The sequence below is a fragment of the Zophobas morio genome, unplaced genomic scaffold, assembly GCF_036711695.1.
Source record: "Zophobas morio isolate AGI-343-1 ecotype UQ-CSIRO unplaced genomic scaffold, CSIRO_AGI_Zmor_V1 ptg000030l, whole genome shotgun sequence".
In the NCBI taxonomy this organism is placed as follows: Eukaryota; Metazoa; Arthropoda; class Insecta; order Coleoptera; family Tenebrionidae; genus Zophobas; species Zophobas morio.
The window spans coordinates 8,734,803-8,750,449 of NW_026972135.1; the positions used below are offsets into that span (position 1 = coordinate 8,734,803).

The following is a 15,647-nucleotide window of genomic DNA, read 5'->3' on the forward strand; positions in this document are numbered from 1 at the left end:
GTGGCAAGCGAACTTCTGTGGTAAATTAAATAGTGCCAATAACATTATATTTTGTACATACTTAATAATAACATTGCGGGACACTAATCTCAGTTTGTGTATATTATTAGTGAATATTTCTTTTTCGTTGGGAAGCCGCTTTTTCCTGGATTGGTTTGCCTAGGTGCTGTAACCTTTGTGACCTCTTAGGGGTCGGTAAGTTATATTTTTAGGGTTCTTATTTAACGTAACCCCATTTTTCCTCCTTTAACAATATTAGTGATTCATTAGTGGATATCAGTATCTATAACATCTTATCGGAGAAAAAGTGTGACTGGAGCACTTTTTATTTATCGAAATCTGATTATTTTGTGTTTTACTTGTTGGTTCGGTGTTAATATTTTTATACTGAAATGGCAATCAAATACAACAAATGTAATCGGCAAATTACCAGAAGTGAGGATCACATAACACGTTCAGCTCAATGCGGTGGAAATTATCATTAATTTTGTGCCAATCTGGATGAGGACACTTTTAATCGCCTTAAAAAATCAAAGCAAATCAGTACTTGGTGTTGTAATCTTTGTGGAGTGAACAGAATTCAGGAACTGCCTCTAATGTCCTAGATTCTCTTACAAGTTCTTCTCTGTCGAAATCTTGTCTATATGTTACATAAAGTTTTTTCTATTCAATGTTGATCCTATTATGGTCCAACTAGGTACTTTGAATACTCAGGTTACAAAGTTAACTGCAGAAAATAAGTATTCAGTTCAAATCAAGTGATTAGAAACACATCTCAAACAGGTCTATGAAAACCTAATAAACAGCACTTGAATAATAAAAGGAGTTATGCGGGATCTCTTCGTGAAAAATCGGCTGAGTCTATAACAGTTAAGCCTAAAGACAAAAAACAATTGGTTACTAAAACAAAATCAGATGTTATTCGTTCTATTGATGCTTTGAATTCAACAGTTCAGATAGGCAAAGTAAAAAATCTAAAAGAAGGGGTTGTATTGTTGGGATGTAATGATGTCAGAGAGCTCAAAAAAATAACTAAAGAAAAATTGTCTCAGACTTATGAAATAAAGGAAGTGAAACCGCTTAAACCTATTACTAAGCAAAATGAGTTTATTTTTACTCCGGATTCTTACTGTAAAATTCTGAAAATATTTCCTATGAAAAAAAAAAATGGAAAGAATGAGTATTCGCAAGTACTGTTAGAGGTTGATTATGACACTTACAAGAAAGCATTTAACATTGGGCACTGTATAGTGGGTTTGGATGGTTGCAACATATATGATGCAGTTGAAATCAAAAGATGTTACCAGTGTAATGGATTTAACCATACATCCAAGACTTGCAAGAGTAAAGAGCCATCATGTCCTCGTTGTGCTGAATTACATTTGCTAAAAGACTGCAATGCTGTCGAATTAAAGTGCTTAAATCGTGCCGCTGTTAACCGCAAAAATCACAATGAAGATTTAAATGTTGGTCATGGTGTTTGGGAGTATCAGAAATGTATATCATATCAGCGAATGCTTGAAAAAATTAAACAAGATGTGTTTGTTGAAGTTCCATAGCAATTACAGTCTCCCAAGAAAAATTTTTGTCAAAGTACCATCAGAATGTTCGTGGTTTAAACTCCAAATTAACCCATTTTTTGAATTCAGTATCTTCTTGTGACTTTGACTTAATTGCTTTATCAGAAATATGGCTTCACAGTGGTGTTTTTGACAGTCAGCTTTTTAATAGTAATTATTTGGTGGTTCGAAAAGATAGACTTCTTGAATACCAATAAATCAAGGGGCGGAGGAGTACTCATTTGTATCAGATCTGATCTTATATTTTCAGAAGTGGACTTGTCCAGTACGCCTTTTTCTAATTTACATCTTGTTGATATTTTAGCAGTAAAAGTATCAATATCCTCTTTTTCCATAATTTTAGTACACTGCCTTTAGAATATTATCACCAAATATTTGATGTTTTTGTAATGCTAGATGCAGCATATAATTCTAATATAGTTATTGTGGGTGATTTCAATGTTCCCGAGTTTTTTGCATCTGCCGGTGGCCTGGTAAGTGGTAAAAGTTTTGCGCTTTTTTCTCTTATGGACACTCTGTGAAACAATGCAAAATATTCTTAATAAAAATAATCGATTATTATTTATTAGATCTGGTTCTAACTAATACATCTTGTTCTGTGCTAAAATCAGATGATCCACTGGTAAAGAAAGATCCAGTACGTACTTCTGTAATTGTATCTATATTATTAGTCAAAACTTCGTCAGATCATAATTCTGGCTTTATATTATAAATGTTACATCGGGTGTGCCGCAGGCTCTATCCTAGGCCCTCTTCTTTTCTTACTGTTTGTTGATGACATAACTGCTGAGTTGACTGTCAGCTATTCTCTTTATGCAGGCGATGTTAAAATATGATTTTAACACAAATATGGTAATTTGCTAATTAGCCATCTCATAAGAATTTAAGAATTAATGACAAAAAGGAGACACGGAAAACATGATTTATTTAATTTGTTTGAACAAAATTATGAAACTAATCTCTACCAAATTTACCTTTTAATATGTTCATATGATGGCACTTCTGAGTGCTTCACTTTCTCTGGTTTTATAATTTTATTATTTCATTGTCTGTTAAATAAGATGCTAAGCATGCCATTTTTTTTCTTCAGCAAGCTAGACGGATCACCAGACTCAATAATCATACCTTTATCTACAACCAATACTAAGTCAAAATCTAAAACGTAACGCAATTTGTGCATAATTGAAATGACGGTACATTCGCCAAAATTTTCCGTTATTATTTTTTGAATCAATGCTTCAGTATCGGAATCTACACTGGCATTACTTTCGTCTAAAATTACGATTTTGTTACGCCGAACCATAGTTCTACACAAACAAATGAGTTGTTTTTGACAGACGCTTAAGTTCATGTCAATTTTCTCGTCCAAACTTTGAAAAAATGACAAATTCACGGTTGCGATAGCTTTCCAAATGTCATTGTCTGAATGTTGTCCTGTAGGATCAATATTTTCACGTAACGTTCCTGAGAATATAGTAGGTTCCTGTGGAATTACAGATATTTTTGACCTGAGGAAATCCACCGGAAGTGTTTTGATGTCTATGTTGTCAATAAAAATGTTTCCTTCGAAATCATAAAGTCGGACGAGTGTAGAAATCAAAGATGTTTTTCCTGAACCAGTTCTGCCAACAATGGCTACCTTTTCTTTATTTTTGATGGCGAAGTTTAAATGTTTTAAAATATGATCTTGGTCGTTTTTGTAGGAAAGGTACACGTCTTTGAATCGTATTTCACATCCCTTTGGCCAATTTTCAATTACTAAACCATCTTTGTTTTCCTGCTTTTGTTTAGTGTATTCTAAAACTCTTTCTACTGTTACCATTTGATTCTCAAGAGTAGTCATCATACGGTATAGGAAATGCTGCGCATTTGTCAGATTAAATATTTGCGACAAGATAAGTCCAACTTTTGCTGCTGCCGTTTCTAAAAAATATTATTAGTTAAAGTTATTTAGTTTTCAGTATTTTAATTTACTGTCATTTAGTGTTAAAAAAAGGATTATTGCGAAAATAAGGAGAATAAATTGGTCGGCTCCTACCACAAAGTGAAATGCTTTCTCACAACATTTATACATGTAAGAAGAGGAAGCATACAAATCTTGGTGTTGGTCAAATTCTTTACGTAATGTGTCTTGAATTCTTGAGGTTCTTATGGTTGTTAGGCCATCTAAAGTTGAATTTATGTATCCAATTAGGGGACTTCGTGCTGTCATAATAAGAGTTATCATTTTAAAGAGTTTTGATAATATGCTTACTTAAGAATTCGAGTCGTTTTAGAGCGTTTCCTATCTTTAAGTAGAGCATTTGTACGAAAACTATTAATACAGTAATCAAAATACATGGAATTAGGAACGTTACATTAATGGTAGCCATCAGAATAATAATTCCAACTGTTGCGGCAAAATACTAAAATCCAGGAAAATTATAAGCCACATTATAATATTAAACTAAATATTTACACTCATTAGTTGAAAAAGCGTTAAGGGTACTATTTCATCAATGTACAGTATGTCTTCTGAAAATCTATTCAAAATAATTCCTATTCTATATTTGTCAAAGAATTCCATGAAACTGCGAACCACTTTGGAGAAAAGTAATTTGTGAAGCTTTAGTGAAGCTCTGGCAGCAAGCACCCAGAAAAAACATGCATTTAATAACATTAATATGGTCGTAGTTGAAATTATTATAGGCAGAAAAATTAACATCTGGTGACGTTTTTCATTTGCCTCAATAGAGATTTCCTTGTCTGTGGCATTGCTAAATAATACTTGCTCTGCATTTATCCTACAAGTGCAAGTCAATCAAAGGAAGTTGTCAAATTTCAGACTTACCAGATAGATTCCATTTTATTGATGGAACTTTTCAAAAACTGAATTATTCCAGTGAGAAGCAAAACTAAAACAATTTTGAACAAACCTCCATTAGCTTCAATATATTTTTTATAAGCATCGAAGTGTACTTTTCCTTGTACCTTTGTTTCTGTGTAGAGTTTTCTGGTCTCTTGGTTTGTTTTAATTAATGGAGTTTTATGGTCAAAATTTTCTTCTGCATTTGATTTGCTATTTATTTCGTCTTTTTGAATATATGTCATGTTTTTAGTGTCTGCGTTTTTTGGAGCTTTCGTGTGGATAGTGTGCGATATTTGCATTTTACCAGTCTTCACTGTTATGACCTTATCTGCACGATTGACAAACTTTATGGATTGAGTAACCAAAATCACTATTTTGTCCTTCAAAAAGTTTTTTATGCATTGTTCAAATACAAAATCAGCAACAATCGCATCCAAATTCGCCATACAATCATCTAGTAAATATATATCGCGTACTTTATAAACAGCTCGCGCTAAATTTATTCTAGCTTGTTGTCCTTTACTTAGATTAGCCCCTCCGTCGGTTATAATAGCCGAATCACCCTCACTTAAAGAACGCAATTCTTCAAGTAGAGCACAAACTCGCAGAACCTCTAAGTAACGATTTTCGTCGTAACTACTTCCAAATAAGATGTTCTGTTTGATGGTTGATGGAAAAAGCCAGGGTTCTTGGGATGCATAAGAAATACTCCCGACGACTTCTAACTCGCCTTCTATATTTTTGTATTCTTTAGTGAGAACTTTAAGCAGAAGGCTTTTTCCGGTTCCAACAGGTCCTGTTACCGCTGTTATTCCTTTTATAAAATTACAGTTTTTCAAATTTATTAGTGCATCGTTATGTGCAGTATGAACTTTCAAATTCATTTTAATTCTCGGTGTAAGCTTACTGCCTTCTAGGTTTAATAAATCTTTACTATTAATTCGAAGTGTATATCCAATTCGCTTAAAAACAGCAATCATTGTAGCTACTTCATGTATTGCTGTTGGAAAATTGTTTTTTACACCAAAAGCAATAATAGTTAGACTGTTCATTATAAGAAATAGTGTCCCAGCATTTGATTTGATCTTAAACCATATCGATATTGCTACAACTATGTACCACGACGTGTTGTGAATTGATTCAGAAAGTAGCAATTTTAGAAATAGCAGTATATTTATGTTGCGTATAAGATGAACTTCTTTACTATAAATAAAAAAAAAACACACAATTACTCGCTTATTTACCTCCTTACTTTCTGATTTTAGCAACTTTACTTTCATAGCTTTCTTCCCAAAGGTTCATTTTGATGACTTTTATTGCCCCTAATGTTTCTTTAATTAACTGATATCTTTCATCAGTTTTGCGTAAAGATTTCAATTTAAGTTTATTTACTGAAATTGCGATACATGCTGAAAAAATATAAAAGCTAACTGATTAACTTAGTTTTTGCCAGCTTACTGTTGATGAACATGATAATAAAAATTATCGTGGGGAGTATAAGAAATAACCAACCAATTTCTGAATATAGGACACAACATACTGCCACAAGCTTACATAGGTCTCTTATCGTGTTGGTTATTTTATATATGGCTTCTTCAAATTCGTTCACATCTCTGGTTATCAGATTTATCATATTGCCACTGTCAGCTAGTGACGGGTTAATTTTTAAAAGTTGTCTATAAATTAAAGATGTGAATCCAGTCCGCAGTTTAATGCCAAATTGTGAAAGCTTTAGCTGAAAATTGTATTGGTACACACGTCTGATAACCAGCACTAGAATCAACAGTACTCCATAAAAGCTCGCATCAGTTCGGCTTAGATTATTGTGGCCTGGTGCAAAATATGAAACGATTTTTTTTACAATTCTCGGTTGCAATAACCTAAAGAAATGATTAAAAGTTAGGTGAAATTATTACTACTTTATCGTAAATACGTTGTCGTCAGTGGGATGACCAAGCTGATTAATATTAAAACATATTGCCTACCAAAACATTTCCAAAGAAGTCTAGGTATAGATGTCTTATTTTCATCTATTTGTGTCTCCCACTCATTTTCTAATTTATCTCCTAATGTTTCTGACTTATGCGCTGGAAGCACTTCGTATATATCATTTTGAGTTAACTCGGTGTTATAGCCCTTGATGAAAGTGTCCTTTGTATATCTAGAATTTAAAATTACTCACATTGTCCAGGTTTTGTTTTTCGAGTTGATTGTTAACTAACAGAAAAAATAAATTCGAAAACCAGTTGCCTTTTTTCTCGGGATTAGTGGATTTTTTGTTTGGTTTGTAGTAGTCCATTTAAGTTTGATAATTAATACTTTCAATAGTTACTACTGTTTCCAAAAATGTATTGTTTAGCTCTACTGACGACAGTGTGAATATCATTTGACTAAAAACGTAGACCCATATCCAATGAGTGATAAGCTGATAACACTTAACCGTACTAAATACATTTTAATAGTAGAAAAGATAAAGAAATAAACAGTCGAATAAACAGTTTTAACGTCCCGTCATCCAAGTGGTTGCAAAATATGGCCCAAATTCTGATAAGGACTGCATCTGTGGTTTTCACACAAATTACATTATACAAGACATTTTAAAGTTTATATTCTTTATATTATCGTCATTATGGAAAACCGTTCATACAAATAGTACCGAGGACAAAGAAAAAACTTATCGTTAAATTAGTTGCTCGGCTGCACTGTAATTGTTCGAGTTGCTATCGCTTCTTTTTCAGGTGCAGTAAACACCTACATATATTTGTCGAGTACCCATTGCACATGTTGAGTATCGCTGGCAACCATTTATCGTGTATGAAACCGTGCGACCTTGATTGGCGTTCGAATACGACTGTGCACGACTATGAATGAAAACGGCAACGTTTATTCTTTAGCACATTTTTACGTTGAGGCGTTTATTAATTCCAATCATTGTAGCCGCATACGTCACAAAATAGATGATTTACAAATAAAAAATAGAGGGAATTAAGTCAAAGTATATTTGTCAGAAAACTTTATTTTTTTTTAGAATAATCGAAAAATTGTAGTATTAGATCGCACTCAGATGATTTGCTTCATTCACCTACATTTTTAATAAAGTGATTTCATATTCATGAACGTATCTGTAGAAATAGCCATTAACATTCTGTTGAAGTTCTTTTGGGGTCCCAAATTTCACAACACAACCATCATGTAAAACCAAGATGTTATCACAATTCATCACACTGTCCAATCCATGTGCTACTCTTAAAAAGCAAAAGCTTTTGGATGTAAGCTATACATACTTTATGTTGTGTACCGAAAGACCAAGCAATATGGATCCTGTTCGATAATAATCACAAACGCTGCTTATTGAAGATTAAAATTAATATTGATGTATAAAAACCACAAGGACTTCACATATCGAATTTATTTACATATATATATAATGGTGCGACCAAATTCCGGTGTGACGGACAGACGGTCCGGAATCTTGGCGATAACGTGTGATGGCGGCGTACGTGGGTGCCAAGTCTTGGGCCGACAAGTGTCGCTGACGTCTGGCCGATCTTCACGCCGCCGGGGGTGCGCCTTCGGTCAGGGGAGGAAGCGCCGGGGTGTGCTCTCAAGTCGGAGACACGGATTTCAGGTGGTGAGCGCCCGCGAAAACAAGATAATAAAATAAAACGGCACGAATTTTTTATACAATAAATAGGGTTTATTCCCGGCCACCAGCTACACGGCTACAATAACAAAATTTACGGCTAGGTTTTGAATAACTACAAAGCAAATTAAATAAACAAACAGAATAAAACGTGCGGCACGGTCGTTTCTCCTGGGCGGCGACTTCCTCCTGGACTTGGGGCCGGCGGTGACGACAAAAAGAACCCGGTTAGCGAAATCGTGGTCCTGAAACGATAGCTTCACATAAATTAACCATCATGCTTTTTTATTTTCCTTTTTTATATTATATACCTACACTGAGGCCCGAATGGAAGTAACCGAACCCAGGCTGTCACAGATTACTCTTTTACAGATATTGATAATTTTGAAATTATAAAGTTGTATAATAAATTTTAATAATTTGTGTATCAAGCCCAGAAAGAAGAACTTTTTCGGTCGATCTGAAAATTTTTTCATTGTTGGAAGGAAAGTGCAGATATGATATAAACCAAAGTGATTCGTTGCTCCTCTCCATATAAGTAAAATCTGTCCAAAAAGCATTAGAACCGTCCAGAGCTTGATGCACAATGTTGATGCATTTGATCGAATTATAACAATTTTGATGGCGTTCAAATTTTGACAAAGAGTATTTTTGGGCTCTTGATATTTTGATGGTTTATAATCCGTCAAAGGAAGCAACCACATGAGTATAAATTTGACTTTTACTTAAAAGCTCTAATTAGTGAAAGATGTGCTCCTATATATTTGGTATAAGTTCACGTGTGGCAGCCATTTTCTTCAGTCTGTTAAGCACTAGCCGGAAAGCTTGCAAATAGCAATAAAAAATTATCAACAAAACAAGTGTCGGAAGAATCATGTAATAATTTACTGTAGTAACAACAAGACAGACACCTAACACAGTATAAGCTTGTCTTACGACTTGATACAAATTTTTGGGAATGGTCTCATCGATTGCACTCATATCACTAGAAATTCTATTAATAATTCGACCAGATACATGGTTGTCGAAAAACTACATAGACCTATACAGAATTTTCATTTTCTCTATAGAACATTTTATTTAGGTACATCCCACATACCTACATTTTAAAATTTTACAAATTTTGACTTACGTCCGTCTTGCTCTCATTGTGCGATATGCAGGAGTATCTTATTTTTAAAATTAATTGTAATATTTACTAATGTAAATTCTGGAGGTGAGGGTATCCTGATGATGGGGTCGATTATTCAATTATTTTGGTCAGCGTTTTGCCATCTGCACGATATTCGTAAGACACATGCACAATTTGACAACAATCGGTCCAGTATTTTCGGAGATTCTCTGTCTAATGAAAGTCCGGACGGACGGCAAATCAGACAGACAGGCAGTGAAACCGACGGAAACGGGAAACCTATGAATTGTCAAGAAAATATGAAAGTATCCAATCATTTAATGGCCTCGGTTACAATACTTCTTTAACCAACGCTCATAAAGAAGAAGTTTTCGTCAAAAGGAGAGTTATAGAGGCATTTATTAAGTACACTTATGCCTACAGAGAATTTTTGTCCGAATAACAATATATCACAAAGTCAAAAGCGCTTATAACATTTGTTAAATACGTTTTATTAATAAATAAGACAAACATTACTTCACAATAAAAGCTGCGTTATTTCAACTTAACACAAAATGAAAAGCAGAGTTTAGAAATTCTTTCTAAAATAATTTTCATGTAGAGGTCTGCATATTTAAAGAAGAATTTTCATATTCATGGACGTATCTGTAAAAATAACCATTAACGTTTTGTAGAAGTCCATTTGGGGTGCCAAATTCCACGGCACAACCATTATCTAAAACCAAAATCTTGTCCGAATGCATAACGCTGTCCAGTCTATGTGCAATTCTTAAAATCGTTGCTTTATGAAATCTCTTCTGAATTGTATTTTGAATCAATTTCTCCGTGTTTAAATCAAGAAAAGCAGTTGCTTCGTCAAGAACAATAATGGTGCATTTTTTTAAAATAGCTCTAACTAAACACATTAGCTGTTTCTGTCCCGCACTAAAATTGACCCCGCCTTCCGAAAGAGAATTGTTCAAACCAGAGGGTAAATCTGAAACAATGAGTTTCAGATTCACTTCTTCTAGAGCAGTCCATAGCTGGCAGTCCGTGAATTCTTTGAAAGGATCTAAATTTTCGCGTATGGTTCCTGAGAAAAGAACAGGATTTTGAGGAACAGTCGCTATTCGAGATCTCAGAGTGCCAAGAGGAACCGTTTTTATATCGACGTTGTCTATTAAGATTGTTCCTTCGAATTCGTACAAGTGAAAGAGCGCATTTATCAAAGATGATTTTCCGGCACCAGTTCTTCCAACGATTCCAATTTTTTCACCAGCTTGAAATTCGAGATAGATGTTCCTAAGGACAGACGGCTTTTCCGGAGAATATCGCATGGAAACCGATTGAAATAGTATTTGGCCTTCTGCAGGCCATGCGGCAGGAGGGTTAATTTCGCTTTTATTATTATCTTCAACTGTTAGGTCATCGTATTCCGCAACTCTTTCAACTGAAGTCATCTGTGTTTCAAGCTCACCATAAATCTTGACCATGTACTGTATCGCTGAAATCATTAAGAGCGATTCTGTAATGGATAAACCAACGTTTCCTACCATATCACCTAAAAAAGCTGCATAAGAATACCGTCAACAGTTAATAAATTACTTGCTTTTTTTGAAGATTATTAGAAAGAAAATAACAACAGCTACATACAACATGCAAGTGAAATCTGTCCAAAATGCATAAGAAGCGTGCAAAGCGTGATAGAGATATCTAATCGAGTTATAAGAATCTTGATAGCGTTCAAATTTTGACAAACAGTATTTTTGGGCTTCTGAAACTCTAATGGTTGTCAATCCGTCAATGGTAGCTACCACGTGAGTATAAATAGGGCTCTTACCTAAAAAAATGAAATCAATGGAAGATGTAGTCCCGATCTTTGCTACACGTTTACGTGTGGAGGCGATTCTCTTCAGTTTGTTAAGTACTGGCCGGAAAGCTTGCACATAGTAATAAAAAATTACCAACAAAACCAGTGTTGGTGCAATCATGTAATAATTTACTGCATTGACAACGACATAAATACCTAACACAGTACAAATTTGTCTTGCAGCTTGATACATATATTTCGGAATGGTCTCATCGATGGTACCCATATCACTAGAAATTCTATTAACAATTCGACCAGATGGATGATTGTCGAAAAACTTCATAGTTCCATACAGTATTTTGTTGAATAGCGTATCGTGTAACTTAACGGAGTACTTATTGCAGCATTCTACAAAGTTTAAAGAACCCATGTGAAACAAAAATACCATTATTAGGATAAATCCACTGTAAATGTACAAACATTTGACGTCGGAAAAGTATTGCAGCAGTGTTATGCTAAATTTAGTAGGATTTTGCCTCAGGTTGATCCAGAAAGACAAGAACACGTCTGAACCGTTCATAAAAACTTGACTTAAAATGAAAAGGAAGCACTGAAGATAGACGAAGAACTTGCTTCCATTGGCAAATAAATATGTTGTATATGTGTTGACTTCATCACTACCTCTGTGTTCTCTAGTTTCAATTTGGGCTTTATAATGTTTTTCAGAGGGTTTTGTCAGTGTTTTGTTACTGTTTTCTGGTATGTTATTTGGTGCCTCTTCTAATGTTTTATATCTTCCAGAAAACTTTACCGTCCCATCTTTTAGAACGTATACTCTGTCGGAATAGTTGAGAAATTTTAAATTGTCTGTTATTAGTACAACACTTTTGGTTTTTAGATATTGCAAAATACATTGAGTAAAAATTTGTTGAGCGACACATACATCCATCGCCGCTAGAGGATTATCTAAAAGATAGATGTCTGCATCTTTGTATATAGCTCGTGCCAAGTTAATTCTGGCTTTCTGGCCTCCACTTAACATAGCTCCTCTTTCTCCCACCAATGTTTTGTCTCCATGCGAAAAAAGAGATATGTCATACTTCAAAGCGCAAATGTTAAGAACATTCAAATACTTGTTCTTGTTAAAGGTTTCATTAAAAATGATGTTTTCTTGGATGGTTGCCGAAAACACCCATGGATTTTGGGATGCATAAGATATCAAACCATCCTGGGAGAGAATTCCGTCGACTATAAGTAGTTCTTGCAATATAGTTTGGAATAAAGAAGACTTTCCGCTCCCTGTGTCTCCGGTAACTGCTACTAGCTGACCACAATCAAGTTTGAAATTTACGTCTTTTATTGTCGCTCTTTTTGATGAGTTCCATTGAGCCGTTAAATTACGAGCATATATTTTACAACCTTGCATTTCTTCTGTTTTTTGTTTGCCAATAGCTGCTTCGTGATCCGATAGCAAAAATATTTCGATGCGGGTTATACACACTTTCACTTCTGATATTAAATTAACAGCAAAAGTTGCATGATGCACCGATGTTTTAAGTAAATTGTATATGTTTATAGACATAAAAATCAAATGTGGTTCTAAAGGAGTACCAGTCGTTGTTAAAACTAAAATAAATACGTAAACAGCTATTTTGTGAATGTACGTCACAATTGTAATGTTTTCGTTTGATATGTGATTCAGTTTTTTCACATGGGTAAGTTCACATCTAAAATTTAACAAGTTAATAACAGTGGCTTGAATAAAAAAAATTAAAACCTTCTAATTTTATTTATGAGCTCAGCGTAAGGCGTCTCCCAAGCATAGGTTTTGATTTCCCTCATTCTAAAAATAATATCGTTCATTATACGTATCCGATTGTCTCTTTCTCTAGTCACTTTTTGTCCTCGACCAACAGCTCTAGTGAAAAAAAAATCTGAAATATCGGTACATTACGTCCGAAGGAATGATAAGAAATATACTAACATTGAGAAAGTGAAAAAATAACCATTATTCCTAGTCCAACGACTCCTTGATAACTAGACAATGAAAGAAACAACAATGTTGCTACGATGATTTTCAAAATACCGTTCCACATGCGGTGAAAAAAACAAAAAACCGTTTCAAATTTGTCAACGTCGGTAGAGAACAAGTTTAGTATATGTGCTAAAGTATTCTGTTGTATAGTAGCTAATTTCGCACTTACAATCTTCCTATAAATTAAAGAGGAACAAGATGTACGAACTTTCAAACCAGTGCTGTAAGTTTCCAAATAATGGAACTGGAAACTTAGAACTCGAATTAAAATAGACAAAACCACGGCTAGTCCATAAATATATGCCTCCCTTGCCGTGAGTTTTTGGTTTTGTGAAAAATATTCCAATAGTTTACCCAGATATAGGGATTGAAGGAACCTGCAATAGTCCGAATTTTTAGTGCGGGACATAATCAAAGTGGGCTGAAAAATTTATATCTGTTATATATTCAGGAGAATTTACGGCAAGATTGAAAGAGTGTGTAACAGTATCATTTATATAACTTTTTTTTTTGTAGTACACAGTATCTCCTTATTCCAGTCTTTAATTTGTAAAAGCCGCACCATTCACCAGTAATTTAGAATCACGTATTTTGACGTCGTTATTAAGTACCAAACGAATGTCGACTAATAAATACGATAATCTATTTTTCGAAACTATTTTTAAAGGAAATTTGCGTTTTGCTTTCATTTTAAGTTTTCCATTACGCATTATGTAAACTTTGGTTTTATCAAATGTTTTGTTGGACTGCGTAATGGAGAATGCTTAGGATTATAAATATATATATTACGATTTCTTACTTGTAGGTATGATTTTATGCTTACATTGATAGTGAATCTGCTATACAAAAAAATAATCCACAAAGCACATATTTGATGCCTAAAAATTGTGCCAATGTTCTAGTCAAGGAAGGTTTTTTTCTTGAAATTTTTTCTTTATTCCATAGTGCTTCCAGTCTGTCTCCTGATAGTTGTGTCTCATGATCTCTTGTCGGTGTTATGAAGTCGTCGTCAGTTACTCCATTTTTCCAACATTTCAAAATTGTTTTCAGTTGCCAACTAAAATTTGAAGATACAATATAGCTAAACGGTGGAAAATCTATACCAGAACAAAAAATGAGACAAGAAATTTGCCTCGTCCTTGGGATGAATATTCTTCGGTGTATTATTAATTATAATCTTTTTTGTTTTCGGTGAATCCATTGAAAAATTATTCGTCTTGGTTTGGAAAACTAGTACTACTACTTACTAAAATGCTTTAATGTTTGTGTTTAGAATAGAAATCGAATAAAGCGGCCATTTAAGAAACGTTTATGTGACTATAAATTAAACTATAAGTGTAACCGCTATATACAGTGATTACATTTGCTACAAAGCTTTATTTAAATAACTCGTTGTCTTAATTATCCGGAAGATTTTAAACTGTATGAATGGCATTGGAGTTAACAAGCTTAATTTTTTATGTTATTTTTTCAATGATAACACTATCAGTGGTTAACTTTCTGTCACTTTTATATACGTAGGTGAAACATAACATTTTTGCGAACGCCCGTCCTAAGCTGAAATTTATGGCCTAGATACGCCATAATTTTTTTATAGATTTCTGGATCGTATCCGTGTAAATTTTATGTATTAGATTGAGTTTTTTTCTCAAAAAAAAGTAATTTTGCAATATTTATGTTTCGTAAACGCAATACTTATGTTTTTCGGTTTTGAATTTTTGGGGAATTTATTTTTGTTTAATATCCCCATTTTAGACACTTTTCATTCCTTGAGAGTAAATTAAAAGGCAGACATGCGTATACCGTAACGTTATGTCTGGACCAGTGTATAGTCAGGGGACCCAATGTGTTAAAGGTCTTACATTTTTCATGCCACATTTAAATTTTCCTCATTTAAAAAAAGTAAATTAAAAATTGAAATTTTTGTACTTAAAAACGGAATAAATTTAAGAAGAGCAGAGATAAGAGCACCTGTTTTTACTATCTATAGTTTACAATAATTTCATACAACATACTTAAGCATTAAATACAAAAGATACAAACAATAAAAAAATACAGAGAGTATATAATTCTTTTAAAAAATATAAATATAAGTTCAAACAATTCACAAGTATGTAAATAATGAACGTTTCTCCCGCTTATATTGTGTTATCTTGAATATATTAGGTAAAATAGTGAAGACTATTGAACTAAGTAGGTAATATTTTAATAGAAGGAATTACAAGACAACAGAATATTTCTACAATGTTAAACCAAAAAGTGGCAATTAGGGGTATTTAAAACATCGTTAAGGTATTTTACACTTTATTTACTATCGATACGCTGTATTCTATTTTACAGAATCATCGTGGTGTTCACCGGCATCATTTCGATTCCTTTTCGATGTGTAATCTAATGTAATGTTTAATGTATTTTTGTTGCCACTATTTCTAATGTTCACGTTTGTTCCATCAAAAATTAATGTGTCAACATGACACGCCAACTGAAGTGCCGTAGTCCATTGCTTGTTTTGTGCATTCATATATTAACGCTCATGTTGGTCCTTAATTTTTCAAAAGTCTAGGTTATTGGCGACTAAATCGCAATGCCCTCTTATTTTAGGACTTCCCAACAAATTTTT

The 15,647-nt window shown here is 33.7% G+C and overlaps 3 protein-coding genes across 3 annotated transcripts; all 3 read right to left on the reverse strand.

Annotated features, from left to right (window-relative positions):
- Positions 1 to 2,084: 2,084 nt before the first annotated feature.
- Positions 2,085 to 3,423, reverse strand: LOC135138497 (uncharacterized). Its single transcript, XM_064068471.1, has 2 exons — positions 2,706 to 3,423; positions 2,085 to 2,095 (listed from the first exon to the last, which is right to left on the reverse strand). The coding sequence occupies exons 1-2, from the start codon at positions 3,421 to 3,423 to the stop codon at positions 2,085 to 2,087; spliced, it is 729 nt and encodes a 242-aa protein (XP_063924541.1).
- A 935-nt stretch (positions 3,424 to 4,358) lies between these two features.
- LOC135138498 (ATP-binding cassette sub-family C member 4-like) lies at positions 4,359 to 6,727 on the reverse strand. Its single transcript, XM_064068472.1, has 6 exons — positions 6,651 to 6,727; positions 6,414 to 6,589; positions 5,983 to 6,258; positions 5,681 to 5,837; positions 4,496 to 5,631; positions 4,359 to 4,363 (listed from the first exon to the last, which is right to left on the reverse strand). Exons 1-6 carry the CDS (start codon positions 6,725 to 6,727, stop codon positions 4,359 to 4,361), a joined length of 1,827 nt encoding a protein of 608 aa, XP_063924542.1.
- Positions 6,728 to 9,314: 2,587 nt separating this feature from the next.
- Positions 9,315 to 14,049, reverse strand: LOC135138499 (multidrug resistance-associated protein 1-like). The gene is made up of 8 exons (XM_064068473.1): positions 14,045 to 14,049; positions 13,197 to 13,404; positions 12,977 to 13,029; positions 12,770 to 12,910; positions 11,209 to 12,719; positions 10,942 to 11,022; positions 9,862 to 10,752; positions 9,315 to 9,346 (listed from the first exon to the last, which is right to left on the reverse strand). Exons 1-8 carry the CDS (start codon positions 14,047 to 14,049, stop codon positions 9,315 to 9,317), a joined length of 2,922 nt encoding a protein of 973 aa, XP_063924543.1.
- Positions 14,050 to 15,647: the final 1,598 nt, after the last annotated feature.